This window comes from Melozone crissalis, unplaced genomic scaffold, assembly GCF_028551555.1.
Source record: "Melozone crissalis strain CALT ecotype California unplaced genomic scaffold, PUWL_Pcris_2 ptg000092l_1, whole genome shotgun sequence".
NCBI lineage: Eukaryota > Metazoa > Chordata > Aves > Passeriformes > Passerellidae > Melozone > Melozone crissalis.
Genome location: NW_026535869.1, coordinates 1,201,482 through 1,228,190, shown reverse-complemented (window position 1 = coordinate 1,228,190; position 26,709 = coordinate 1,201,482). Strand labels below are relative to the sequence as shown.

The 26,709-nt window shown below is 62.6% G+C and overlaps 2 protein-coding genes and 1 long non-coding RNA gene across 4 annotated transcripts; all 3 read left to right on the top strand.

Annotated features, from left to right (window-relative positions):
• The first annotated feature begins 9,859 nt into the window (after nt 1-9,859).
• SCN2B (sodium voltage-gated channel beta subunit 2) lies at nt 9,860-15,283 on the top strand. 2 transcript variants are annotated; one of them, XM_054291466.1, is made up of 4 exons: nt 9,860-10,039; nt 12,671-12,837; nt 12,980-13,190; nt 13,497-15,283. In XM_054291466.1, exons 1-4 carry the CDS (start codon nt 9,970-9,972, stop codon nt 13,694-13,696), a joined length of 648 nt encoding a protein of 215 aa, XP_054147441.1. In that variant the 5' UTR covers nt 9,860-9,969; the 3' UTR covers nt 13,697-15,283. The 2 variants fall into 2 exon arrangements, with proteins under 2 accessions (XP_054147441.1, XP_054147442.1); XM_054291467.1 differs by lacking the exon at nt 9,860-10,039 and adding an exon at nt 11,056-11,622.
• Nucleotides 10,046-10,510, top strand: LOC128947237 (uncharacterized). Its single transcript, XR_008484038.1, has 3 exons — nt 10,046-10,315; nt 10,348-10,399; nt 10,442-10,510. It is a non-coding gene; the product is annotated as an uncharacterized LOC128947237 (long non-coding RNA).
• A 6,665-nt stretch (nt 15,284-21,948) lies between the features above and the next one.
• SCN4B (sodium voltage-gated channel beta subunit 4) lies at nt 21,949-26,428 on the top strand. The gene is made up of 5 exons (XM_054291465.1): nt 21,949-22,207; nt 24,499-24,662; nt 25,320-25,545; nt 25,723-25,852; nt 26,135-26,428. Exons 1-5 carry the CDS (start codon nt 21,949-21,951, stop codon nt 26,226-26,228), a joined length of 873 nt encoding a protein of 290 aa, XP_054147440.1. The 3' UTR covers nt 26,229-26,428.
• The last annotated feature ends 281 nt before the right edge of the window (nt 26,429-26,709 follow it).

Below are 26,709 nucleotides of genomic sequence, written 5' to 3'. Positions count from 1 at the left end.
TGAAGGATATGCTCTGCTCTCAGTGGATTGGAGGAATAATGCTGATGGGATAATTCACTTCCATTTAAACACAAAATAATGATGTTCTAAAAATCTTTCTAATTTATTGGGGAAAAGAAAATCTCTCGCCCTCGGATCTGCGGGGCCCAGAGAAGCCTCAGTGCCCACAGTGCCAATGTGCCTTGGTTTTCCTGCAAGCTGCTTTGGTTCACTGGTTTGGTTTTTTGGCGACATCCCTCTTTTCCTGAGCCCTGGAAATCCAACTTTTTGAAGAAAAAGCTGCTCCAGCTCTCTGGGCACTGCCAAGGTTTGTTCTCAGGTTTTTTGGAACATACTGACTCACAGCAGTTTGATGAAGTGATACCTGGCATCCTCTGTGCTGGAGTGAAGAGAACCTACTGCTTTTGAAGTATTTTTTATTATTCAGCTGCACCACTGGGTACTGCTCCTTCTACCTGTAGAAGCGAAGCACAATTCATAGAAAACAATTTTATTTTCTTCTTTTTTGAAATCAGAAATGCAAATGGGGACTCTGTTTCTGGGGACACACAACCCCATCTACCTCAGCCATGGACTCAAGCACTGCTCAAAGGAATGTTCTGGTTGCAGTAGTTGTTTTCTTCCTCCCTTCTTCTGGGACCTGCTTTAGGGAAATGGTTAATTGTGAAGCAATTACTTCCCCTTGGTGGTGAAGGGCATTTCCTCTTTCACCAGCCTTGTCCACAATGAATGGCGGACAGCAGTGGGATTCATTCACTCTATCCCTAAAAAGCTGCTTTCTTTCTGTATCACTCAAATATTCTCCTTTTACAGACGTGCTCCAGGTTTACTGCTGATTTTGCTGTGCAATTACCAATAAATTCATTATTCCATTTTGGGCTGTGGATCTCTTTATTTGGCTAAATACAGCTGAACCTATAAAACTGCCATCCTGAGGTGTAAAAATTGTCACTTGGTGATGGGTGAAGGTTTATAGGGAGCAGATTTAACCCTAAAGAGGACAAGTCCCCCCCTTGAGCATCTGTGCTGGCTGCAGCTTTCAGGTGTGGTGAGGCTGTCCCTGACAAGTAGGTCAGCTGCAGATCTGTGCTCCAGATAAAAACATATCCCCCCTCTCTCCTGTACAGCAATATTTCAAGTGTTTGTGCTCCCTGGCGACACAACATCTCTGTCAGCCAAACCTTCCCTGGGAAAGGCTGCTGGGATCACAGAGCCTGGGGAAGTGGCTTTGCCGTTCCCCTCTCAGCACTCACGACTTCCCCTGGGGAACCAGAGGCTCCTTTTTGCTGCAAAATGCTGCATTTCAGCTTGGCCAGGCATCTGCTGCATCCTGGGCAAGTGTTGCTGCTGCAAAGCTGAGCTGCCACCCTGGAGCTGTGCGTGCTGCTGAGCTTTCTCCTCCTCTGCCACCCATACGGGAATGTCTTGGCGTGCTGATGCAGACAAGGAGAGATAAAATAAATGTCTTAGAAAATCAGGCCTAAATTACCAGATAAATTACCTAAAATCAGGCATAAATTTCCAGATAAATTACCTAAAATCTGGCTAAATTAGCAGATAAATTGTCTAAAATCAGGCTAATCAGCTGGCCTGATACTCCTCAGCGCAGCTAGCTTGTAAGTTCTCATAAGTTACCCAAACAATCTAGTAAGGAAAACAGGCTGCACTTGTAATAACAAGAAATCTGCCGTGTGAGAATCAGTGAACAAAATATGTAAACAACCCAAGAATAGAGAGATTTGATGGAAAGGTAAAATGCCATTTTCTAACCAATGAGTGCAGCAAGGAAACAGCTGCCAATTGGAACTGAACACAAAGTCTGTGAAAAATGAGTTTTGTGAGTAAAGAAGGGGCTTTTCTGCAGTAAAAACTGAGTTTTGACTGCTTTATTGCAACAGTGTGCCATGGACGGCACTGATACTGGGATGGGGAGAGGGGACACTGGGATGGGGAATGGAGATACTGGAACGGGGAGAGGAGATACTGGAATGGGGAATGGGGATACTGGAATGGGGAGAGGGGATGCTGGAATTGGGAGCAGTGGGATGCTGGAATTGAGAACAATGGGATGCTGGAATGGGGAGCAGGAGCTGCTCTGGTGTTTCACAGAAAGAGGAAGGATGAAAAGGGTTTTTCAAAGTGCCCAGGGGGGTTGCAGCAGAGGCCAATCAGTGCCTGGTGTGTGCCTCAGGAGGAGGCAGCTGCCCACGCTGTGCCAGGCAGGTTCAGAGCCCTGGCAGCCCCAGGAGGAGGGCACACCCCTGTCACCAGTGCTGCTGCTGCCTCACTGGGACAGCATCCAGCAGGGACAGCTCTCTGAGCAGCTCTGGGCCCCAAACAACACAGGAGGGAGCGCAGGGGGTGTGCCAGGAACCTCTGTGTCCTGGACTGGTCATTGGGACTGGTCAGGCCGGTCCCTCGCCTTGGCCTGAGCCCCAGCTCTCCTGTCAGGTGCCTCCCGGAGCTGCCCCATCACCCCTCTGGGACAGACGCATCTGCACTTGGTTTCCCCTCTCTGTTGCACATCCTGATTTCTTGTTCTGCTTTCTGTTGTGTAAAAGTGACCATCAGACCCAACCTGCCAAGAAACATCCTGCATATATGCAGCATATGCAACCTCGAGATGATTTAGCAACTGATTCAGATACTCCGGGTTCAGACACTGAATCAGCTGCTGCAGAACGTGCAAGACGAGCTGACCTTTCCAGGCCACTCTAGGTGAGTAATTTTTGCTGTGGTATTTATTTCTGGATGGTTTTTTTTTTTCATTTGTTTTTCGTGAGAAGAGAACCAGGGGAGCAGAAGTGCCATGTGCCAAGGCAGGGGATGTGATGCCATGTGCTGGCTGTGCCCCTTTTCCCCCAGTCTGATTTGGATGTGTCAGCACTGGCACACTCAGAGCAGCCTGGTGAGTGGGTGCTGGCTCCAGCTGGTGCCTCCCAGCACCCTCTCACTGCTGTGTGTCACAGGGGACACCCTGCAGAAATGTGTTAAATGTGTTCCCAGCCAGGAGCAGAAATCCTGCTCTAAACCAGGGCAATACACCCAGCAAAGGACCAGAAACCAGGGCAATAAACCCAGCAAAGGACCAGAAACCAGGGCAATAAACCCAGCAAAGGACCAGAAACCAGGGCAATGAATCCTCCTCAAAACCAGGGCAATAAACCCAGCAAGGACCTGGTGGCAAACACAGCCCAGAGCCCCAGAGCTTTGGGAGGTGCTGGGCACAGAAATCTCAGTTTTCTGCAGTCAGACAGGACTGGGGTTGAGCTGGCTGCTGCATGGGGTGGTCCTGAGAGTGCAGCTCTGCAGGTTTGGCCCTGTCCTGGCTGTGCTGAGGGCTTGGGGCTGAGCAGGAGCTGTGTTTGCGGGTCGGCTGTGCAGCCAAGTGTGTCACCATGGCAGAGCTGCACAGAGCACAGCAAACCACGCAAAAAGCCAGCCCCAGAGGGGTCCTGTGTTAGGAGAGGCAGATGGCACAGGATTCCAGAAGGCTTGCTGCCACTTCTCAGGATTTTTTGTTTGTGGAAAGGGGGGGGGGGGGGGGGTGATGAAGGTACAAAGCTGGAGTGATTTTCTCAGCCTAGAACTGATCCAAGGGTCTGGAATCCCTGGCTGAGGCTGGTCTGGAGAGCCTCAGCCTTGCACAGTGGAGCAAAAAGAGAGAAGCCACCGAAATGCCAGAGATGATTCAGCTCTTGTCTTTCTATTTCATTTTTGCTGCAGTATTGGGAAATACCTGCTGGTAATGGCAGCCCCAAAGTGCTGCAGCTTCACGTGAGGGCTCTCGGGGCAGGGGAGCTGCTCTCAGGAACCACTCAGCCTCAAATGAAGGGCCAGAGCTGGGAGTCATGGAGCAGGGACAGGGAGCAGGGTGCTGACCCTGCCTCCCTTGGGACACTGCCTGGCACCTCCTGGGGAGGCAGCCAGTCCTTCCCTGGGCTGCAGGACAGACCTGCAGAAAGGAGAAATCAGCTTTGTTCTGAGATGTGGAGCAGGTGCAGCTGGAGCAGGGACAGCACCCAGGGGCAGGGTTAGATCTGGAGCAGGAGCTCTTGGTTTAGGAGCCAGCTCCTGTGATGAGCACAGTAAAGGGCTGTGAACATCTCAGCTCAGATGTCAGAGCTCGACCCCCAAACCACCGGAAAGATTCGTGACTTGCTTAGGTGAAAATATGAAGGGGCTGAGCCCTCTCCCCACGCTCGCTCCTCCTTTCCAGGCTCAGTGTGGTCCCACAAACCAGAGCCCTGTCTCTGCCTCTGTGCTGTGCTCATTTCCAGCCTCCCAGAGTCTTCCTCTGACCCTGAGCTGGCTGCCAGCCCTTGGTGTCCTGGCCCAGGTGTCACCTGTGCTGTTCTTTGCAGAGGGAGATGAAGGTGGTGCTGAGCCTGGCCCTGCTGCTGACATGGCTGGGTAAGCTCCAAGTTTTATTCCCCTCTGCTTTCCCCTCTCCCTTTGCTCTCAGAGCCGTCAGTGTCTCTCCTCCTGTGGGGCTGCTCCTCTCCTGGGTGCCTCTCTGGCCCTGTGTGTGCTGATCTCCCCTGTAAACACCTGCAAACTGCGCTGCCATCCCTGGATCTGCCCTGCACTGAGCCTCCAAGGCTTTGAAAGAAGCAGAACTGCTTCTTCACCAGCTCTAAATACAGGGAGAGGTTCCCAAGGTAATGATTTTGGCTCTGCTCGAGGCAGGCAGCTCCCTCGGTCCTCTCCGCTGGCAAATATTTGTCATTTTCAGCTCATCAGCTGGTCAAGACCGACAGAACTCGTTTGGGGAGCTGCAGCACTTTGCATTCATTATTTACAGGGTTTCAGACAAACGCTTGGTGCTCGGCCAGGGCCCAGCCCTCGGTGCTTGTGGACAGGCTGGGCGCAGAGGACGAGCCTACCTGTCTGAGCAGCTCCCCGGGCTGAATCAGCTCTCAGCAAACAGAGCCTCAGCCTCCCCTCGCAGGGCTCTGCAGGCTGGGCCAGGTGGGGCTGCCGAGCTCCGGTGACATTTTCTGCCCCGCTCGTTTCGCAGAACCTTTTAGCTCAGAGACCTTTAATGCCCTTCCTGCCTGCAGCCGCAGCTGCCTCGGGTTGCTGTCAGCTCTGTGCCTTTCATGTTCCCCTGCTTTGCTCTTTTCCCACTGTCCGGCCGCCCTGGGAACCCCGAGCTGTGGTTACGTGGCCAGACAAGCGCAAGCCCAGGTCTGGAGCCTGTGAGCAAAGGGGAAGGAAGCCAAATGGGCAGTGAGGGAGGAACTGAAATTCGCGTGAAGCGCTGGAATCGCCGCTGGCCTGGCGGAGATGGGAGCAGCGCAGGTTCTCCCAGGCAGTGAGTCATGCAGGAGCTGCAGGCTGTGGCTCCGAGGCGAGGAGGGCAAGGGCCGAGCTTCAGGAGGGCAGGGGCTGAGCCTCAGGTGGGCAGGGGCCGTGCCGCGGGAGGGCAGGGGCTGAGCCTCAGGTGGGCAGGGGCCGAGCCTCCCAGCTCCCCTTCGGCCGCATCACCGGCTGCAGCCCTTGGTGTGGCGGCGGGAGGATGCTCTGCCCCACACCGCACATCCCTGAGCAGGGCTGGGGCACGGGCTGGGCCTCTGGGCTGCCCTGCACAGCACACAGCCATGGGCACAGGCAGGCTGCAGCTGGCGCTCCTGCCCGGGCTCATGCTGCTGTCCCTGTCCCCGGCAGGGCGATGCTCGGGGGCCGCAGGGGTGTTCACAGAGCCCCAGCTCCGAGCTAGGGCCGGGGACTCCGTGCTGCTGCAGTGCCTCTTCCTGGACCCCGACAGCAAGGGATGGACCCTGCACAAAGTGGACTGGCTGTACAGGGCAGGAGCTGGCACGCAGGTGGGTCAGGACAGGGCTGGGACAACAGGGACACGGGGATGGTGGTGGGGGAGGGAGGGCGAGGCAGCCGTGGGGAGGATGTGGGGATACAGCCTTGGAGAGGATGTGGGGAAGCAGCCATGGGGAAGTAGCCCTAGAAAGGATGTGGGGATGCAGCCATGGGGAAGCAGCTGTGGGGAGGCTGTGAGGATGCAACCCTAGAAAGAAAGGCTGTGGGGAAGCAGCCATGGAGAGGCTCTGAGGATGCAGTCATGAGGATGCAGCCATGAGGATGCAGCCATGGGGAAGCAGCCCCAGAGAGGCCGTGGGTGAGCCCATCCTCCTGCCACCGGGCCATGAGGAGAGGAAGTTTCCATGAGAGGAAGAGGGGTCCCCGTGTGGGGGCAGCTCCGGCAGCAGAGGGGGAGCAGCATCCTGGGGCTTTCCCTGAGAGTCACCCAGAACAGGGAGACAGTGTGAACTGAGAGCTCCTGAGGAGGAGCAGGCGCCTGACATCCCGCCCCTGCCACCCTGCACTGCCCCGGCAGGAGGAGATGGTGTTTTTTTACTACAGCAACCACGGCGTCCCCGCGGGCCGCTTCAAGCAGCGGGCGCAGTGGCGGGGGAACATCTCCGGCTGGGACGGCTCCATCCTGCTGCAGGACCTGCGCCTCAACGACAGCGGCACCTACGAGTGCGAGCTGCGCCTGCTGGAGGCCAGCAGCGTCTTCAGGAGCCGCACGGTGCTGCTCGTCAGCCCCGCGGTGTCCAGAGGTGCGCGATGCTCCCGGGGCTGCCCCGGCTCTGGGGATCCCCCCGGTGCCATCCCGTCCTTGGTGTCCCCCCGGTGCCATCCCGTCCTCGGTGTCCCCTCGGTGCCATCCCCGGCTTGGGGGGTCCTGGCTGTGCCATCCCCGCCTCGGTGTCCCCCCGGTGCCATCCATCCCCTCCTCGGTGTCCCCCCGCAGGTGCCGAGGATGCGGCGCCCCCGAGGGACTCCGGGTTCTGGCCGGCCGTGGTGGGCTGTGGCTGCGTGGCCGTGGTGGTGGCGTTCCTGGCCGGGCTGTGCGTGAGGAAGAGGTAAAAACGCCGCTCTGGGTTTAGGGGGTGAGCTCCCTGCAGCCCTCCCTGGTGCCCGCAGGTGCGGGGGTTCAGCTGCCCAGGTGTGGGGTGCCAGCCTCCTGCTGCCATCTAGTGTCACCGTGCGTGTCCCCTCGGCTCCCAAACCTCCTGGGCTGTGCCGGCAGCACGGACAGCCCGGCCCGGGTGTGTGCTGAGGGGTGTCGGTGTCCCGGCAGAGGGAGGGAGGGAGGGACGGGAGGAGCGGGTGATGCTCCAGGCTGGGGGTGACACTGCTGCTGCCTTCCCTCGAGGTTTGCGACCGTCTCGGCCCTGGAGAGGATGGGGAACAGCACCAACAAGGGCAAAGCAGAGGTGAGAGTGAGGCTGGAGGGGTCTCAGGGCTGGGGAGGCCAGGGAGGGGATCCCACCCTGCCCGGGCATCCGGGGCCGTTTGCTGCCAGCTCCAGCCTTGGCTCTTGCAGCTCGCCCTGTGTCTGGGCAAACCTGGGTGTTTGGGGGCTGCTCAGTCCCAAACAGCCTGATCTGCCCCTCGCAGGAAGCAATTTACACCTCCATCCCCGGAGCTGAGGTGCCCAAGGCTGAGCAGGAGGCGAAGAAGAAGAGGAGAGCTGAGGACACGTACATAACCATGGTGAGGAGCTCAGCAGGCGTGCTGGGACCCCCACACCACTCACTGCCCCCCTCTCCAGGGCCATGGCACCCAGGGCATCCCTTCCTGTGCCAGAGCCCAGCATCCCACACCCCCAAACCCCCCTGGCACCCGTGGTGAGGCTCACACCCTGTCCCTTGCTCCTGCAGCACCCATCTCACTGCCGCGACAATGGCGTCTACGTGGAGCTGGCCAAGAGGGCCATCCCGTCAGAGTGGATGGCAGAGGGCACCCAGGGGCATGGACAGGGCCAGGAGCCCCTCAGCAGGCCGGAGGAGGCACCTCCCCAGTCCCCGGAGCAGCAGAAGTAGCTGTGCTGTGGACGCAGCCCGGTTCCAGGTGTGTCCGACACACCTTTGTCCCTGTGAGGACCGAGAACTGGTGCCACGCCGCTGTGTGCCCCGTGCCAGGGCACTGCTGGGCACAGCCCACCCCAGCTGTGTGCAGGGCACCAGGGGACACCCGTCCCTGTGGCTCTTGGGACTCCAGAGAGTGGACACGGCCTCACGCTCCAGCTCTGATCCCGGCCCAGGTGAGCATCCCCGCGGGGGCAGAGGCAGCAGGAGCTGTCACAGCGTTTTTCTGTACATAATAAAACTCGGGGAGTCTTCCCTGATGCTGTCTTCGTTTTACCTCCAGCCTGAGCATGTGATGTCCGAGTGTGCCAAAACCTGCCTGGCCCAGGGCCTGGCAGCCCCTGAACCCGTGTGCAGCCTGGCACGGGGCACCAGGCGGGAGCAAAGCCAAACGGGCACAAACGGGGTCCCTGGCAGCAGCATGGGGACTGAGGGGAGCAGGACAGAGCCCGGGGGCACTGGGGTCCCCCCGTGTGTCCCTGGCCGTGGGGAGCAGCCGGTGATGGGCAGGGGCAGCCCGGCCACCCCTCAACCCCGGGGCAGAGCCGGGGCGGGCGCTGGCGCTGCTCCCGCGCTATCTCTGGGTGCCGGGCGCTATCTCGGGTGCCGGGCGCTATCTATAGATGTTTGACACCTCCAGGTGCGGAGGGAGCCGGGACCCCCCACCTCCCACCGCTGCCGCTCACTGCAGCGCCGCGCTGCGCTCCTTGGTTCTCGTTGACACCCGGCTCTGTTTTCCCGCAGGCAGCAGCGGGACGGGATCTGGGAGCAAACAGCCCCCGGAGCTGGGTCTGGGGGCTCGGGGATGCCACAGCGCCTTTGCAGGGTCGTGGCAGCAGAGCAGAGAGGGCTTTGCCCGCCCGGGATGGGTGGCAGAGTGCTGTGCCTGCAGTGTTTGCTGGGCAGAGCTGCTGGGGCACTGCCGTGCCTCCTCTCCCGGCTGTGCTGGCTGTGGTCGGGCAGCAGAGCCCCTCTGCACCCCTGTCCTCTCCATCCCTGCCCTCTGCATCCCTCCTGCCTCCCCGGCTCTGCTGTGCCCTGGCTCTGGGGCATCCCTCCCCTCTGTCCCCAGGGATGCTGTCCCCGTGTCCCGGGGCCTGAGCAGCGCTGTCACTGCCCCTCTGGGCCCCAGGAGGTCCCTCCTTGTCCTCCTGCCCCCATCCCTGCAGTGGAACCCAGGTGTGGGGCCCAAAGGTTTCCTTGGTGGTGCAAAGGGGATCACAGACTTTCTCCTGCCCTGTTGCTGCTGGGCAGAGCCTCCCTGTCCCAGGGCTGGGAGAGGAGAGCTGTTATCCTGGGACAGGAGAGCTGCTATCCCGGGAGAGGAGAGCTGTTATCCCGGGACAGGAGAGCTGTTATCCCGGGAAAAGAGAGCTGTTATCCCGGGACAGGAGAGCTGTTATCCCGGGAGAGGACAGCTGTTATCCCGGGACAGGATCCTGCTGGAGAAGGGGAAGGAGCCCCAGCAGTTTGGCAGCCCTGGGCAGCGATGGAGCTGTCCAGGATTGGGCAGGTGAGCAGGAGCCCCCCCACCTGCTGCAGCCCACCTGGGGCATCTTGCCCGGGCTGCTCGGGGCCCTGTGCTGTGCCAGCCTCGGGCAGCCCCTCTGCCCCCTGCCAGCCTCCAGGAGGGCATTTCCGACCCTCCTGGGCCCCGCTGGGCTCTGCAGAACGGGGGTGCTGCCGTGGATGGTGCCAGCAGGGCTGGCTGCCAGCCTTCAGCGGGGCACAGGGGACACACCCGAGTGTCCCCACCCCACCCGGGGCTCAGGAACCCTCCGTGTGCCCCAGCCCGGCACGGAGCACGGAGCCGGCAGCGCCAGGCGCTGTCTGCGCCTGCAGTTCAGGGGAAAATTTTTCCGCCCTCCCACTCCGGCGGCTGCAATCCACCAACCACAGCATTTACTGCTTTTTTTCGCCCCAGCGCCGCTCCAGCCATATTGGGCTGTGGGGAGAAAGCGGCTCTAATGTTCTATGTCACCTGCAAATAACCCGGGCGTTCGAAAAAGCACCTCCACCTCCTCCACCACCCACACCAACACCACGTCCTCTCCACACACTAAAGTCCGCCAAAATGGGCCCGGAAGGCTGGCTCCCGCAGCCCACCCTGCTCCTCGCCGGCCTCACCTTGCTCCTCTCGCTGGGTAAGTGTCGGCTTGAGCCCCCTTGCATGTGCCCAGCTGGGGAGACACCCGTGCCCTGCCAGGAGCCCTGCCCTGTGTGTGCCAGCAGGGACGGGCACGGAGGTGCAGAGAGCCACCAGCCACGGTGACCTGCTTTTGGGCAGGGTGGGGGCTCCTGTGTCACTGCATCTCCTGCTAAAAACGCCCTGCATCCCTGGAGCACACAGCCCTGGCATGGCGGGCAGGGGAGCGGGCTGCAGTGGGGACAGGGCTGGGAAGGTGCTGGGCTGCCTGGTGGTGTCCTTTGGGGTGCTGGCAGGTGGGCTGAGCTGTCCTTTGGGTGCTGCTAGGTGGGCTGTGCTGTCCTTTGGGTGCTGCTAGGTGGGCTCTGCTGCCTCGTGCCTGTCCTTTGGGTGCTGCCAGGCGGGCTGTGCTGTCCTTTGGGTGCTGCCTTGTGCTGTCCTTTGGGTGCTGCCAGGCGGGCTGTGCTGCCTTGTGGTGTCCTTTGGGTGCTCTGGCGGTGTCTGTGTCTGTCCCTCGGCCGGCTCCGCGCTGGGGCCGGCTCCGTGCGTGCCCCGCGGCCGCAGCAGCAGCAGCAGCAGCAGCGCTGTGTCAGCAGCCCCGCGGCCGCATCGATCGCTGCCGGCCGGGAAGGGGAATGCTCCGCTCCTCTGATGGCTGTCCCTGAGCTCCTGTCGGGCTGCCTGTCCCCGAGGACAGAGCCCGGCAAAGGAGGATACAACACCCGGCCAGGGCTGCTGCAGACGCTGCTGTTTGTCCCCCCCAGCCCGGGTGCAGCACTGGGAGCACTGGGAGCCAGCACAACACGGCCTGGATGGTCCCGAGGGTTTGGGGGTTCTTCCCCCACCTCTGTTGTCCCCCAGGGCTCAGTGCCCGGCCAATGGCAAGGTTCAGACCCACCTGGGTGCCCCCAGGTCCTGCCAGACCCTGGTGTCCCTGCTTGGGGGGGTGGCAGGTTTGCTGCTGGTGGCGCCTCATCGTCCGTAGAGCCCTGGGGAGCGCTGAGGACACAGGACAAGGCCAGGTCAGCACCTGCGGGCACACAGGGCACCCTGTGAGGGGCACCCAGACAATGATTCCCTGCAGGGATCCCCTCCAGCCACTCCTGCTGGGACAGGCCAGCTCCTGGCTCCTCTCTCCCATCCCTGCAAGGCTTCCTTGGAGGCACCAGAGGTGGAGGCTGCCGTGAGGCAGCAAGGCTGTGACGCTGGGACACTTCCTCCTGCCTTGGGTGCTGTGACCCATCCCCACGCAACCATCCCTGTGTCCCTGAGCCCTCTGGGGCTGGATGGGGGTGTCCCCATGGCCGCCAGCCCAGCCAGGAGCCATCCCATGGTTTGGCCATACCCGAGGGCACCGCTCAGCCCCAGGAGCCTCAGGGTGCTGCTGGCTCCCGGCTGGCAGTGGGAACTGCCCAGCCCAGCTGTGCCTGCAGCCCGGGCACGGCTCCTGTCCCTGCTGCAGAGCCTGGCCCCTTTCCTGCCCTGCTTGCAGGCGGAGCAGCCCGGAGCAGCCCTGACCTGCGCCCAGCTTGGCCTCGGCAAGAAGCGCTGGGAGCAAAGAGCAGCAGCCCGAGGGGAGAGGTGAGGTGATCACTGAAGCACCTGCTGGCAGTGGCCCTGCAGGGTGTCACGGCCCCCAGGACACACTGTCCCCTCCCAGGGCTCGCTGTCCCCGTGTCCCTGTGCCTCTCAGGGCCTGGCCTGGTGTTTGCAGCCAGCTGGGCTGCACAGGAGCCTGTCCCCCTGCCCAGCCTGGGGACAGTGCTGGATGCTTGAGGGCTGCACAGGAGCCTGTCCCCCTGTCCAGCCTGGGGACAGTGCTGGATGCTTGGGGGCTGCACAGGAGCCTGTCCCCCTGCCCAGCCTGGGGACAGTGCTGGATGCTTGAGGGCTGCACAGGAGCCTGTCCCCCTGCCCAGCCTGGGGACAGTGCTGGATGCTTGGGGGCTGCTCAGGGGAGCTGCAGGGAGCAGTGGAGGAGGGAGCAGGGCACAGACCCCCATCCCTGCCCCTCCCCTGCCCTGCACCAGGTACAGCCCCTCTCTCTCAGCAGGACCAGGGGTCAGGGACTGCCTCGTTCCCCCAACAGAGACCTGGAGCCCGCTCTGGTCATTCCCAGCTGGAGAATCCTCTCATGGCAGGGAAAGCATCTGCATTCTCTGGGGAGCCCCGGGGCGGCCCTGGCAGGTGCCAGCGCTGCTGCCGAGCCGTGTCCTGCCGGCAATGCGATGTGATGAGCTCAGCCGTGGTTTGCGTGTGGCGGTGGCGCCGGCCCCGCTGCTGACGCTGCAGCCTCGCCCAGCGCCATCGATCCCGCAGCAGCAGCAGCAGAGCCCCGGGGGATGGCCGTGAGCAGGGCTGGCCTGCAGGCAGCACCGGGGGGCACGGGAGGGTCACCAGCCCTGGCAGAGCAGGGACAATGCTCTGCCTGTCCATCTCAGGGCTGCTCCCCCTGCTCCTGCTGGGAAATTCCGCTCCTGGCTGGATGCAGAGAGTGTGGATGTGCCTGGAAGGCAATGCCAGGCCCCAGGCAGAGCTCTGTGCAGGCAGGGCAGCGTGGGGACAGGGTGGCAGCTCAGCTGCCAGGGTGGCTGCCTGTGACACCCCCCGAATCCATCTGCATTGGCAGCGCCCCCGCGGCTGGGCATGGAGGTCATGGCCCCCCCCATCATCAACGCCCTGAACGGCTCCTCTGTGAAGCTCTCCTGCACCTTCAACTCCTGCTACAAGGTGGAGAACAAGCAGTTTTCCCTCAACTGGACGTACCAGGAATGCAGTAACTGCTCGGAGGAGCTGGTGAGTCTCGCTGGGGATGTGCTGGGGGCCTGGGAGCTGCTCAGAGGGTGTTCCTGGGGGTTTCTTGCATGCAGGGAGGGGGTGCCTGGCTGGGAAATGACCATGGGGTGCTGCCTCACCCTCTGTCCCCACGGCTGCCCAGTTCCTGCAGTTCCGCACCAAGATCATGAACAAGCAGCTGGATCGCTTCGGGAACCGCGTGGAGTTCACCGGCAACCCCGCCAAGTACGACGTGTCCTTCACCCTCAAGAACGTGCAGCTGGAGGACGAGGGCACCTACAACTGCTACGTGCTGAACCCCCCGGACCGGCACCGGGGCCACGGCAAGATCAGCCTCAAGGTGCTCACCCAAGGTCAGTGGTGCCCGGCGCTGGGGGCACCCATGGGGGCAGGATGCTGGCAGAGCCCAGCATGGCACCTGCACAGCGATGCTGCACGGGTGCCCCTTCTCTGCATGTCCCTGTGGGTGCCCCCACGTCCCTGTGCAGAGAAGGGACACTTTGCAGCATCCCTGTGCAGACAAGGGACACTTTGCAGCGTCCCTGTGCAGGTGCCATCCCGGCAATGCCATCAGGCCCCAGGGATGCGGGACAGCTGCGCCCTCCCCGCTCTGCCCCATCGCTTCCCTGCACATGCTGAGCCCATCCCTGTGTCCCCAGAGCCCCCCAAGCATGACTCGACGGTGGCCGTGATCGTGGGTGCCTCCGTGGGCGGCTTCCTGGCCGTGGTGATCCTGGTGCTGATGGTGGTGAAATGCGTGCGCCGGAAAAAGCAGCAGAGGCTCAACACGGACGACCAGAAGACGGAGGAAGAAGGGAAGACGGATGGTGAAGGCAACCCCGACGAGGGCACCAAGTAAAGGCCCCGTGCCCGCCCCTCCCTCCTGCCCCCTGTACAGTGTGACCCTCTTGATGTGCTTCCAGAGCAAGGATTTCTGTGTCCCCAGAGCATCCCTCCTTCCATGCCAGCACCCACCCCAGCCTGGAGCAGGGCGCAGAGAGGAGGTCCCTGGAGCCCGGCTGGGCTGGGCAGGGCTGGGGAGAGGGGCTGAGGGCCCTGAGGCTGAGCTGGCACCGGCCTGTGCCCTGCTCTGGGTTGTGCCAGTGTGGTGAGGAGGTGCCGGGGACAGGCTGGGGAGGGTGAGGGGGGATCTGTGCAGCCCCCACACACGGAGGGGCTGGAGCAGGGGGTGCCAGGAGGGACAGAGGGGTCTGGGCAGCCCCGTGCCCCATTGTCTGCTCTCTGTCCCAGTGGAAAATGTGAGCCAGCAGTGTAGCCTTGGGGTCAGCGCTCATCCCGAGCTGCTCCTGCTGTGCCTGGGCCACTGGCACTGGTGTTCCATCCCAAGGGATCCAATAGCTGCCAGGCTCCTCCTTGCAAGCTCCTGCTCCTCAGGGACTGTCCCAGGCTGCTCAGAAGTCAGAAGCCAAGGCCATGAACCCACCCAGAGTCCTGGAGTTGTGCAGTGTTTTGGAACCATTACCAGCCCTTGGTGTGTGAGGGATGGACCCTTCTGCCTCTCGGGCTGGTTTTGGGTCTGAGCATCTCAGCCCAAGGTGCTGGGCTGACTTTTTGTGCTCCTTTCCTTCTTGGGGAGGGTGGTTGTGGTGGAAATGTCCTGCTGATGTGTCAGACTGGGGTGTGGGGAGTGCTGGGGTGAGGCTGCTCGGGCCAAGGAGCTGCTGAAAGGGAGAGGAGCCTTTGGGCACTTGCTGGGAAGAACTGGGCACGGCAGCAGGCCCAGAGTTAGGACAGCTCTGCGATGCTGAGACTGCCTCCTCCAGCTCCCTGCAGAGCTCTGCACACTGTAACTGCCATGGCAATGCACTGCCAGCGTGCCCAGCCCCCTGTGCCACCTGCCTCACCCGCCAGGTGAGCTGCGCTGGCTGCAGCACTGGGGCTGCAGGCAGGGAATGACCCAGGGCAGTGTCCCCTGTGGCACCAGGCCTGAGCTTTTCTCCTCCCGTGGCTGCCAGGAGGGGGACAGTGCCCAGAGCCACAGGGGACACTGCCCTGGGGCAGGGGATGGAGGTCCTGTCACCCACAAGCAGCACTGCCAGGGGAGAAGGGACACCTGTGACACGTCCCTGTGCAGAGAAGGGACACCTTTGCCATGTCCCCGTGCAGAGAAGGGACACCTGTGCAGTGTCCCTGTGCAGAGAAGGGACACCTTTGCCTGTGCAGGTGCCATCCCGGCAATGCCATCAGGCCCCAGGGATGGGGACAGCTCTGCCCTCCCCGCTCTGCCCCATCGCTTCCCACCCGTCCATCGCACCCGACCCCGCTGGGCCCCACGCTGCTCCCTTCCCCTCCGCAGCAGGAATGTGCCGTGTCCCACGCCTGTCCCCATCCCCGCGAGGGCCAGGCTGTCCCCGCGCTGTCCCCGCGCTGTCCCCAGGCTGTCCCCGCGCTGTCCCCCCGCTGTCCCCGGCTGTCCCCGCTCTGTCCCCGGCTGTCCCCGCGCTGTCCCCGCGCTGTCCCCGGCTGTCCCCGCGCTGTCCCCGGGCTGTCCCGCCCCGCACAGTGCCCGCAGTGCCGCAGGGCTCCCGCACCACTTTCTGCCAGAGCCAGGCTGTCCCCGGCTCCTGGTGGGACTGAGCCAGCACCTCGGGGGCGCTGAGGCCTCTGAGCATTGCACACAAGCACTCTTGCATCTGCCTTTCATTTCTTCTCGTGCACTATCCTCGGATTGCAACTCGCCAATGCATCTGTCTGTACGCGGCCGTGCCCGGCAGAGCTGACAAACTCAGATCTGTACCCACAGGAGGGGCTGCTCTGACCCGGGCGTGCCAAGCGCTCTGCCGAGTGTGGGATGTTTTTATTGCTCTTTGTACAGTCAAACAAACAAAAGAACAACAAAACACCGACTTTGCCCTCGATGCTTTTGTGCCGCAGCCCGGAGGGGCAGGACGGGCCCCTGGCCTGCTCTGCCTGGGGGGATGAGCCCGTTCCTTGGTCCTGTGGGGTGGTTTGGGTGCTGAGGGAGCCCAGGGCACCCTGAGGGTGCACAGCTCTGTCCTGGGGGGTGGCACGGAGCCAGGGCAGGGCTGGGGGTGGGGAGCGTGGCCAGGGAGATGCCAGGGGTGCTCCACACCCACTGTGGGGCCTCCTGTTCCCTGCCAGCCTCTGCACTGTGCTGCCCAGAGAGCTGGGGCTGGTGGCTGCTCGTGGCAGGTGAGGCTCAGCAGGCTCCAGCAGAGCCCAGGGCACGCGCTGGGTGATGGACACCCGTACCCAGCTGTTCTCCCGGTCCAGCGGCGCCGTGGGGATGCTCTGGAACACCACGACACAACTGGGGCGCAGCTAATGGGCACATCCATCAGCTCAGCCACCGTGGAGACACGGGGGAAGCTCTGACAGCGCCCTCCACCCTGCTGCCCTTCACTGGGGCTGCCAAGCGCCGGTGCATGCCAACTCCTCACACAGGCAGGGGCTGCCCCAGGGCACTGCCACCCCTCTTTCTGCCCCCTCCCCAGCCCCTCACCATTCCCAGCAGAAGTGCCAGCGGGATGAGCTCTCCCAGTGTCCCTGTCCCTGTCCCTGCTGGGCACGGCACCCTGGGCACCTCAGCGTGGGGTCAGCGCTGCGGGAAACTCGCAGCTTCCCGTGGCACCTCTCCCTTCGCGAGGAAGGGCACCCAAATCACCTCCACTGTCCTGCTGGCACAGTCCTGCAGCTCCGGGGAGTGCAGCAAATCGATCCCTGGAACAACTTTGGCGTGCAGGGAGGAGCAGCTCCCCCGAGGACAATGTGGGGTTGTCCTCACCAGCTTCAGCCATGGGCAAAGGGGTGGGGGACCCCTCGGAGCTTTTAGGATGCTCGTTGGAATGTTGCTGGCAAAAAACTTGAGGAGAGCAGCGGGATCACAGAGGAGACCCCGTGGGACACACCAAGGGTGGGTTCTCCTCACTACGGGGACTGAGGGCAGTGACAGAACACCCCAGCACTGGGGTTTCACACGTTCTCCAGAACCATGGACATTCCTCATTACAGAATGCTGAAATTTCCCGGGGCCAGGTGGGATTACAGGTGTTAAAGAGCAAGAGAGGAGCTGGGAGGCGGCAGGGACCCCTGCCTGCTCCTGTGCAGTCTCGGGGGATGCTGGGGTGTCTCAGGGAGGGTCCAGAGCCACATCCCTGCAACGCTGCCCTGCAAAGAGGGGCACAGGACAGGGAACAGCCTGGGGCAGTGGGGTCCGGGGCAGTGAGGGGTGTGAGGGGCAGCTCTGGGGGACAGAACAGGGAGGCTCCGGTGCGGGTGGCCCCGGGCTGTGCCGGGTCAGGATCAAACTTTCTCCCGGGATACAGCAGGGCTGCCTCAGCGATCCTTGCAGATGCTCTGCAGTGCTGCCGGGGACGCGGCCGCTCTTCCCCAGCGCGTTTAAAGCGCCGGTGGAAGGAGGGAAGCAAGGAAGGAAGGAAGGGGGTGAGGAACCTGTGCGCTCCGGAGGGCAGGGAAGCCCCCGGCGGGGCGAGCAGGCAGCGGCAGCGCAGCGAGAGGGAAAGCACCGCTCCGAGGCAGAGCTGCGGGCAGCCGAGCGCTGGGATGGCAGAAGCAGCCGGGTACTCACCGCAGTCTCGCTCAGCTCGCAGCCCAGCCAGGACAGTCCTGCAGAGCCGGATCGCTGCGGTGCCTCCTGCCCACCGCCAGCTGCCGGGACGCCAGCCCGCCTTGTCTCTCAAAGGTCACAGCCAGAGGACCTTGCAGTAAACATAAGGTGCTGATGGGAAGCTCCGTTCCAGCTCTGCTGCCGCCTCCTCCTCCCCCTCCATCGCAGGAGGGCTCTGCCTGCTCCGGGAGCTCAGCATCGTCTGCCTCGGGCGGCTCTGGGAGGAGGCTGGGGCTGTCCTCGGGGGCAGAGCCTGGCAGATGCTCCAGGGTAGCCGGGGCCAGCGCTGTGCCAGAGCTGCAGCCCAAGCGTTCTGCTCAGCCCTACCTGGTCGGGAGCCACGTGGAGGGAGGCAAGAGCCCTGCTCGGAGAGCAGCAGCCTGGCATGTTAACCCTCCCGGCTCCGCCAGCGCAAGGCGAGAGGGACTGAGGGTACTCTGTGCCCCCCGGCAGGCTGCGAGCCAGCTGGCAGCACCCTGAGCCCCCCTTCCTGTCCCCGGGGAGGTGACAGCGTCCGAGCACAGGGTGCTCGCCTTCCCTGAAACCAGACACGGCATCCTGCTGCTGGGCTCAGCAGAACAGGTTTCCGCTGAGCCGCAGGAACCGCGGCTCCCACTCCGGACATCTGCGTGCTCCGAAATGCCAGGGCAGCTGCTGCCGGCGGGGCTGGGGACAGCAGAGCCCTGCCCCGGCCCGCGGCGGTGGCAACTGTCTCATGGGATCAGTCGGCCGACGAGACCGGCTGGAGCTGCCGAGTGACAGCTCCATCAGGCGCTGGTGACAGCCGCTGTCCCGCTGCCAGCCCCGGGGAGCGGGCAGGGAGTGCCAGGCTGCCCCATGCTCAGCCGGGAGATGTGAATGCCGGCCTCAAACTCACCTGTTTCTCTGGCCCCAGCAGCCCTCCGGCACCACTGCAGGGGTGACAGGCGTCCCTGCACCCCGAGGATCCCTCTGCCTGCCCTCTCACAATTAGTGATGCTCCAGCAAATGCTGTGCTGCTCCTCCCGTCCACACAGAGTGCCTGAGGTGCAGCTCCCCTCACTGCATCCATCACCTCACTGTGTCCATCACCTCCCTGTGTCCATCACCTCCCTGCATCCATCACCTCACTGTGTCCATCATTCACCTCACTGTATCCATCAGCTCCCTGTATCCATCAACTCCCTGTGTCCATCACCTGCATCCATCACCTCCCTGTGTCCATCACCTGCATCCATCACCTCACTGCATCCATCACCTCCTTTCATCCATCACCTCACTGCATCCATCACCTCACTGTGTCCATTAGCTCACTGCATCCATTAGCTCCCTGAGTGCATCCCTTCCCTGAATTCATCCCCTCCCTGAATCCATCCGCTCCTTGAATCCATCCCTTCCCTGAATCCATCCTCTCCCTGAATCCATCCACTCCCTGAATCCATCACCTTGCTGAGTGCATCCCCTCCCTGAATCCATCCCCTCCCTGAATCCATCCCCACCCTGAATCCCTCCCTTCCCTGACTCCTTCCCTTCCCTGAATCCCTCCCCAGCTCCCTCCCCTCCCCGAATCCATCCCTGTGCCCGCCAAGGCACCTTCTGCTGCATCAGCAGAGCCGAGCACGCTGCTCCTGCAGCACCGGCTGCCAGCGCTGCCCTGCCTGCTCCGCCGGTATTTTTCCTGCTTCTCCTGCCAGCTCTGCAGCCCTAACGCCTCAACCCACGGGCACTGCTGGCATCCTCTCAGGCTCCCCTGGGATGTCCCCGTGCCCTGCAAAGCCTCCTGCTCTCCCTCCTCTCTGCTGCCTCGTGCTGCAGAGGGGGCTGGAAGGGGATGGGGAGCTGTAAGACGCCCTGAAGGTGACAGGCTGTGGCATTTTAGACGTGCAGGCAGCATCCCTGCAGGTGAGCTGCTCTCACACCCAAAACCCAATCAGTCCAGTTCGGGTAGGCCATGCTGGTCCCTGGGGTGAGCTTTGCCAGGACGTGTGACCTGTGTCACTGCAGCCCAGAGAAAACCCAGCGCCGTTCCTGCTCCTGTTCCTTCCTTCCCCCCGTGGCTGTTTTGGGATGCGTCACCTCCCGCAAACGCCGCTCTCTGCACAGAGCTCCCCGGCTAATGGACCTGGGCAACGAGGTGAGGCTCTGCCTGCCCGCACCACGCCCCAGGGCTTCCATTAGGAGAGCCCCGTGGTCTAATGGATGCGAGAAAAGGTGGCTGAGATGGGAACTTTGTGCAGCCAATTATCTCGGAACAAGAGCACGGTGAGAAAAATGAGTTCTGGGTGTTCCCTTTGGCGCCGGGCGGGTCCCTCTGCAGCCATCGGGGTCTGGCTGTGCATCCCACCTGTGTCTGCTCTCTGTGTCAGGGATGGAGGGCAGGCACACCTGGTGCCACACTGCCGAGGTGCCCCAAAGCAGAGCAGAGCCCCAGCCTTGTCCTGGTTTGTTGTCCTGGGAAGCCATCGGCCTTAGTGGCACTTTGGCCTCTTCCCAAGGTGGCCCAGGGCAACACCAGCCCAGTGTTTCCAGGCCACCACAGAATCGCTGAGGTTGGAAAAACCTCTAAGATCAAGCCCAACGATCAACCCAGCATTGCCAAGGCCATCGCTAAACCACATGGCCAAGGGTGGGGCTGGGGACAGGGGGCGGGGCCTGGCTGTGAATGGGCGTGGCCTCAAAGGGGAGGGGGCGGGACCTGACAGTGAGTAGGCGTGGCCATGAACATCATTGTCTTCTCTGTGAGTGACCCAAAACACACAAAATACATCCCAATAAACCAAAAACCTCAAAATCTATCAAAACAATCCACCCCAAAAAATCCCAAAATCCACCACAAAAACCACCCCAAAATCCCAGTGTATCCCAGGTGTATCCAGGTGTGCCCAGGTGTATCTCAGGTGTATCTCAGGTAACTCTCAGGTGTGTTTTCAGGTACATTTCACCCCCGAGTGCCGTTTCAAGGACGGCACTGTGTGTTCGAGAACTCTCATGTGCTCTACACCTCAGCCCTGTACCTGGGGCTGTACGGCCTCGGGTATGAAAGGACAAAGCTGCCACACATTTCCTGCCCCAGCTGCTCGAGGGTGAGTCAAAATATCCAAATCTGGGGTTTTAGACCCAAAAATTGGGGTTTGAAACACAAAAAATGGGGGTTAGAACCCAAAAATTGGGGATTTGAACCCAAACATTGAGATTGGAAACCCAAAATCCTTGGGTTTGCCATATGGTTTGAACTCTTCCAGGGTTGATGACTCCACCACTGCCCTTGGCAGCCTGTGCCAGGGCTGGACAACCCTTTCAGTGAAGAAATCTTCCCTTAAATCCAACCTAAACCTCCCGTGACACAGCTTAAGGCCGCTTCTTTTTGTCCTGTCATTTGTTACCTGGCAGAAAACCCGACCCCCGCCTGGCTCCACCCTCCTGTCAGGGAGTTGATGAGAGCGAGAAGGTCCCCTCGAGCCTCCTTTTCTCCAGTTTAACCCCCCCAGCTCCCTCGGCCTCTCCTCATCCCGCTGGTTCTCCAGCCCCTTCTCTTGACACACTCCGGCACCCCAATGTCCTTCTTTCGAGGGGCCCAAAACTGCTCCCAGGATTCGGGGTGCGGCTCCATCAGCGCCGAGCCCAGGGGCACCGTCACTGCCCCGGCCCGGGGAGCGCCCCCCGATCCCCGATCCCCGATCCCCGGGCAGGCGGGTGCTCGGGGGGATGCGCGGGGGGATGCGGAGGAGCGCGGAGGAGCGCGGGGGGATGCTGAGGAGCGCGGGGGGATGCGGAGGAGCGCGGAGGAGGGCTCAGCGCAGCCCCGCCCGGCGCGGCCCCGCCCGGTGCCGCTCGCCCTCGGCGGGGGCGGCCAGAGCCGGGCGCTGCGGGCAGCAGGGACCGCTCCGCTCCGCGCCGCCCCGCGCCGCAGCCATGGCCCCGGGCTCGCCCGCCGCTCGCCGCCGCGCCGCGCCGCGCCTGCTGGCCGCGCTCCTGGGTAAGGGGCGCCGAGGGCTGCGGGGACCCCTCCGGGTACCGCCCGCGTCCCGTGTCCCCCCACCCCGGCTCCCCGGCGGGGACTCAGCCCCAGGCGGGGGTCCCCGCTCCGCACCCTCCCTGCGCCCCGCCCGCCGCGCCCGGGGATGCCGCTAACGCCGCTCTCCGCTCTGCAGACGGACGGTCCGGAGCGCCGGGGATAAGTCACTCGGCCAAGGTGACTTCGCAGCCGAGCCCCAGCTCCGAAGTCCCGGCTCCAGCCCCTGCCCTGCCCCCAGCCGGCGCTTCTCCTGCGAGCACCGCGGCCGCACCCCGCTTTGCCCCGCTGCCGAGCCCCGGCCGGCGGGGACCGCGCTGCTGCCCGCCCGGTACCGGGGGATGCCCGCGGGGAGCCCGTGCACTGCTTCAGCGCCAGCACGCCCGCCGACAGGTCATTGTCTTACGGTTCCTTTGGTACGACCGCCCGCATGCGCTTGTCCCAGCCGCGGGGACCGACCCGCGCCGCGGGGCCGCTGCTTGGAGCATGACGCCCGGCGCTGTGGCCGGGGATGCCCGAGATCCCCCGCCACAGGGCGCAGGGAGGGGCTGGCAGCCGTTCCCTCCCCGCTGCACACCTGGGGCAGGCTCCGGCCGCCTGCATCAGCCTCACGCCCCCGCTGCACTCCTGCTCCTCCCGCGGGTCACCCTCGCCCCAGCCCGCGACCCAGGGCTGGCTGGGCAGCGCTTGCTGCTGGGGCGCTCCCGTGGGAGGCGTTTTAGAGGGCAAAGTTCTTAAGTTAAAGGATGCTGGAGACGCAAACAAGCCATGTAAGTACCTGACCCCCTGCAAGATTTGGGTGCCAGCGCCTGAGCTGGCACTGGGGTGGTAGGAGAGGCTCGGAGAGGCTTGAGAGCACTCAGGGGTCGGGGGTGCAGGGCATGGAGGTGCGAACAGGGTCCCACAAGCCGCTCAGGTGGGCTGGGAGCTGGGAGGGCGCTGGGCAGGGAGTGCAGGGCGCGTCTCTCTGTAGGTTTGGGGGATGCCGTGCTCTGCAGGGAAGGTCAGCACAGCCCCTCCCAGCGAGAGCTGGGGGCCGTGTGTCCCCTCCCGGAGCACAGCGCACCTGCCTCGGGCCGGGCACGGAGCTCCTCTCTTTGAGCCCGCTGGAGAGGAGCCCGGCCAGCCTGGCAGGCATGGCTTGCTGCCTGCGCCAGCATGTCACGCTGACTTCTCTGGGCAGCGAAAGTTTCTCTGGAGCAGCTTTCCCACAGATGGCAGCCCGGGGTGAGCACGGAGCCCCCTCGCTCTGGGGGCTCTCCCTCTGCAGGGGCAAAGCGCAGGCAGCCAAGGCTCGGGCAGCAGTGGCCGCTCCCTGCTTCCCTGGGAAATGCCGATGCCTGCAGGCACGGGATGGAGCCTGCACCCCCCAGGAGAGTGGCCCTGAGGGTTGGGGGCCTGGTGGTGCCAAGTGCAGCAGCTTTGGGAGGGTTTGGAAAGGCAGGGCTGAGAGCTGGTGTGTGGCACCGCTCCCCCAGCGTGTTTTCCTCGGTGCTTTATTGAGTGGTAACATATCAGCTTTGTCTTCCTGGAGAGCACAAGGATGACAGGAGCAAGGTCAGCCTCGATTTACCCCACACGTTCAATTCAGGTTACATTCTAAGGGTGGCAGACAGGTTTTAAAGTGTTGCAAGCTGCAGGGAATCATCTTTCCTGCGAGTGCCCGCTTGCAGCACGCTGCAGCCTCAGAGGTACCTGCAGAGCCAGGCATGCCCCTGCCAGCTCCTGCTCCAGGGGCACAGCTCCTGTCCCCTGGGACACTCCCGCCTGTGGAGTCCCCCCTGCAGCACCCCCAGAGCTGCTCTAGGGGCTGCAGGAGATTCCATCTGCCGGGAACCACTCCCTGCCTGCCGAGCAGAATGAGGAGCGCTCCTGTGTAAAGTTAAATAACTCCTCGCCTGCAGTGCTTGCAATGCAGCACTGCAGCAGGGCCCGCAGCCCAGGATGCAGGGCTCTCGGGCTTGGCTCCGGCTGCGACGTGCCTGGGGAGTTGTTAGCACCGGCTTGTGTGGGAGAATAAATCAGCAGCTGAGGCGGCTGCGGAGAGAGGAGAATCCTGACAGAAGGCAGCGTGTCCGAGCCGAGCTGTTGGGGCAGCTGGGGATCACCCTGCAGCCCTGGGAAAAGCTGTGACCCCTGGGTTTTGTGCCCAAGAAAAGCTCTGCAGGGCTGGCTGAGGTCTGGGAAAGGGGAGGACAGCGCTTTGCAGGGCCGTGTCACATCTTAGCCATGCCACATCACACAAACAGGACAGGGCAATCCTGGGATGGGGATGGGGATGGGGAGCGGGGCTGCTCCTCTGGGCAGGACCAGAGCATCCCTGTGCTCCCAGAAAGGATCTGTGGGGACAGCGGTGGCCCAGCCCAATGCAATGCCAGCCCCTGCACCCAGGAGTGCTCGGCTGCAGCTGGGCTCCTACCTGCCCCTCTATCCCTGCCCCTCTATCCCTGCTCCTCTCTCCCTGCCCATCTCTCCCTGCTCCTCTCCCTGCCCCTCTATCCCTGCTCCTCTCCCTGCCCCTCTCTCCCTGCCCCTCTATCCCTGCCCCTCTCCCTGCCCCTCTCTCCCTGCCCCTCTCTCCCTGCTCAGAGGAGCCGAGGAGGAGCAGGAGAGCTCCTCCTGCACTTTGAAGGTCATCAGGCAGCTCCGGAGGGAGCCAGGGCTCTCTCAGCTGGACGTGGGGGCTGCTCCCGAGGGCAGGGCAGGGCAGCGGGTGGCAGGCGGCCAGGACAGCCTCGCTAATTGCTGCTCCAGCTCCCGCCTGAGGAACAGAGCTCTGCTTCGCCTTGGCTTTTTTCTCCCCCTTCAAGGTCCAGCTGAGGCCTGTGGATAACATGCAAATCAGGGCTCTCATTTGCTCGCTTTCTTCCTGGGGATATTCTGGTTACTTTGAACCTGCGCTGTCTCTGAGGGTGACCCAGCCCCTGTCCCTGCGGGTCCCCTCTGTCACCGAGCCCTTCTAGGGCTGGGGACAGGCTCCTGCCATGGCAGCCGGGTGTGCCAAAGGGAACGAGGGGTGACAAAGCCTTGGCCTCACTCTCTGCTCCCCTCTCCCTGCCAGGTTTGCACGTCCTGGCCATTGCCTTCGCCCTGGAGGTGTCGGTGGGGAAAACCAACACGGTGACAGCTCTGAATAACTCCAATGTCCTGCTGCCCTGCACCTTCGCCACCTGCATAGGCTTCCAGGACCTGGTCTTCAAATGGTATTTCAACACGACAGAGCTGGTGGGTGGCTCTCTGGGCTCTGCCTCTGCTTCCCTGGCAGCTCCTGTTGTGCTTCCCCAGCACAGCTAGCACTGAAGTTCTCACAGTTCCCTTTCTCCTCGTGCAGGATGTCCTTCTCTCCGTGTCCCCAGCTCTGGGGGGACAAGGCTGTGCCAAGGGGTGACTCAAATACCCCAGAACATCGTGCTTTTGGCACAAAGCTGTTCTAGATCCGCTGCTGCCCACAGGCTCATTTGTTTTCATAAGTTGGCTGTTCAGGTGCAAATCTGCACTTAGGGCAAAATATGGTTCATTTCCTCCTCCTTGGCTTGCTTTGAAATATGAAAGGTTCTGTATAGATTTGCTTCCTGCTGGGAATATTTGGCTCCTCAATTCCTCAGCAGGAGGGCTGGTTTGGAGCAGTTCTGGCCATCAAAGGAGCTCACTTTCTCTGGGGATCTCCCATTTTTTGCATGGTCTGTTCCATTTCTTCAGGGCAGGCAGAAATGCTTTCCACCAGGATGTTCATCAGGTTCCTCTCCATGGTCATTCCTGCTTTAACGGGGTGCAATGGGACATTTGGTGGGGGTGTCTGTGTGGGCAGAGCTGAGTCTGGGCACCACCAGGAGAGCGTGAGCCTTTCCCTCACCCAGCTGATCCTGCCCCCTGCCCCGGCAGATTTACCACGGCAAGATAAAGGCCAAGACCACGGAGCCCACCCTGGTGTGGCACAACCCGCGGGTGGAGTTCGTGGGCTCCACCACCAAGAAGGACAACAACATCTCCATCGTGCTGAACGGCGTGGAGTTCAGCGATGCTGGCAAGTACACCTGCTACGTCAAGAACCCCAAGGAGAGGAACGCCGAGCAGAACGCCACCATCTTCCTCACCGTGGTGCACAAGAGTGAGTGCTGGCCAGGGGTGGCTCTGGGCTGGTGGCAATGCCCCTTGGCTCGTGGTTGTGGTGGTTGGCATCCCTGGAAACCTTGTGGGGAGGAGGTTTTGGGTTTTTGGGGTGGGATGTGCAGCTGGGAGCTCCCTGCTCCCCTCCTGAGCCCCCTCAGCACCTTCTCTCCCGCAGTGGTGGAGACGGACAACACTGTGACCGTCATCATCGTGAGCGTGGTGGGGGGGCTCATCGGCCTCCTCATCCTCTTCATGCTCATCAAGAGGGTGGTGCTGTTCATCATCAAGAAGATGCAGGACGGGAAGTGAGTTGGGGTGGGGTCGGGGCTCTCAGGGCCGGGCTCAGGGGGCTCTCAGGGCTGGGCTTGGGGGATTCTCGGGGTCAGATTTGGGGGCTCTTGGGTCCAGGCTCAGGGGGCTCTCAGGACCGGGCTCAGGAGGCTCTCGGGATCAGGCTCTCGGGGCTCTCAAGGCTGGGCTTGGAGGATTCTCAGGGTCAGACTTGGGGACTCTTGGGGCTGGACTCAGGGGGCTCTCGGGGCCAGGCTTGGGGTGCTCTCATCTGCCCGTGCCCTCTCCCCCTGCAGGAAGGAGTGTCTGGTGAGCTCGTCAGGGAACGACAACACCGAGAACGGCCTGGCCGGCTCCAAGGCGGAACAAAAAGCTCCACCAAAGGCATGAACGGAGCGGCGGCGCCCCGCGCCCGCCTCGCCCCGCCGCGGCAGCCCGGGCACGGGACCGGCCTTCCCCTTTTGTTTTCTTTCCGAACTGCCAGCGCTTGAGACATGTTTCTATTACACACGTGCCTGCAACCTGCACTGCTTCTCCGACAGGGCTGCGGCTGCCGGGGGGACTGGGAGCTTCTCGCGGACTCGCACTGGGAGGCTGCTGGGTTGAGCACAGGCAAGAGGGTGCCGGGCAGGGCAGGGGCACGGGCAGGGTGGGTGCCGTGCCCGGGGCCGGGTGCTGGCACCGGGGCCCGCTGGGTGCTGAGCTGGGGTGGCTGGGAGCGGCTGCTGCTGCATCCTGAAGGTTTCTGGAGCAGGATGCTCAGAGCCGGCCGTGCAGATGGCGTGGTGCAGGAGGATGCAGGGCTGTGATAAGCACACTGGAGAACCAAATCAGCGACAGGGCCCTGGCTGTGCCTCGGTGCCTCCCTCCC

What these genes read in the sequence shown, in the direction of transcription:
- SCN2B (XM_054291466.1), top strand. Translation starts at nt 9,970, where the DNA reads ATGGGCCCGGAAGGCTGGCTCCCGCAGCCCACCCTGCTCCTCGCCGGC. An exon ending in CACCTTGCTCCTCTCGCTGG is followed by an intron (nt 10,040 to 12,670) that starts GTAAGTGTCGGC and finishes CTGCATTGGCAG; the next exon opens with CGCCCCCGCGGCTGGGCATG. An exon ending in CCTCAAGGTGCTCACCCAAG is followed by an intron (nt 13,191 to 13,496) that starts GTCAGTGGTGCC and finishes CTGTGTCCCCAG; the next exon opens with AGCCCCCCAAGCATGACTCG.
- SCN4B (XM_054291465.1), top strand. Translation starts at nt 21,949, where the DNA reads ATGCCCGAGATCCCCCGCCACAGGGCGCAGGGAGGGGCTGGCAGCCGT. An exon ending in TGGAGACGCAAACAAGCCAT is followed by an intron (nt 22,208 to 24,498) that starts GTAAGTACCTGA and finishes TCTCCCTGCCAG; the next exon opens with GTTTGCACGTCCTGGCCATT. An exon ending in AAGAAGATGCAGGACGGGAA is followed by an intron (nt 25,853 to 26,134) that starts GTGAGTTGGGGT and finishes CTCCCCCTGCAG; the next exon opens with GAAGGAGTGTCTGGTGAGCT.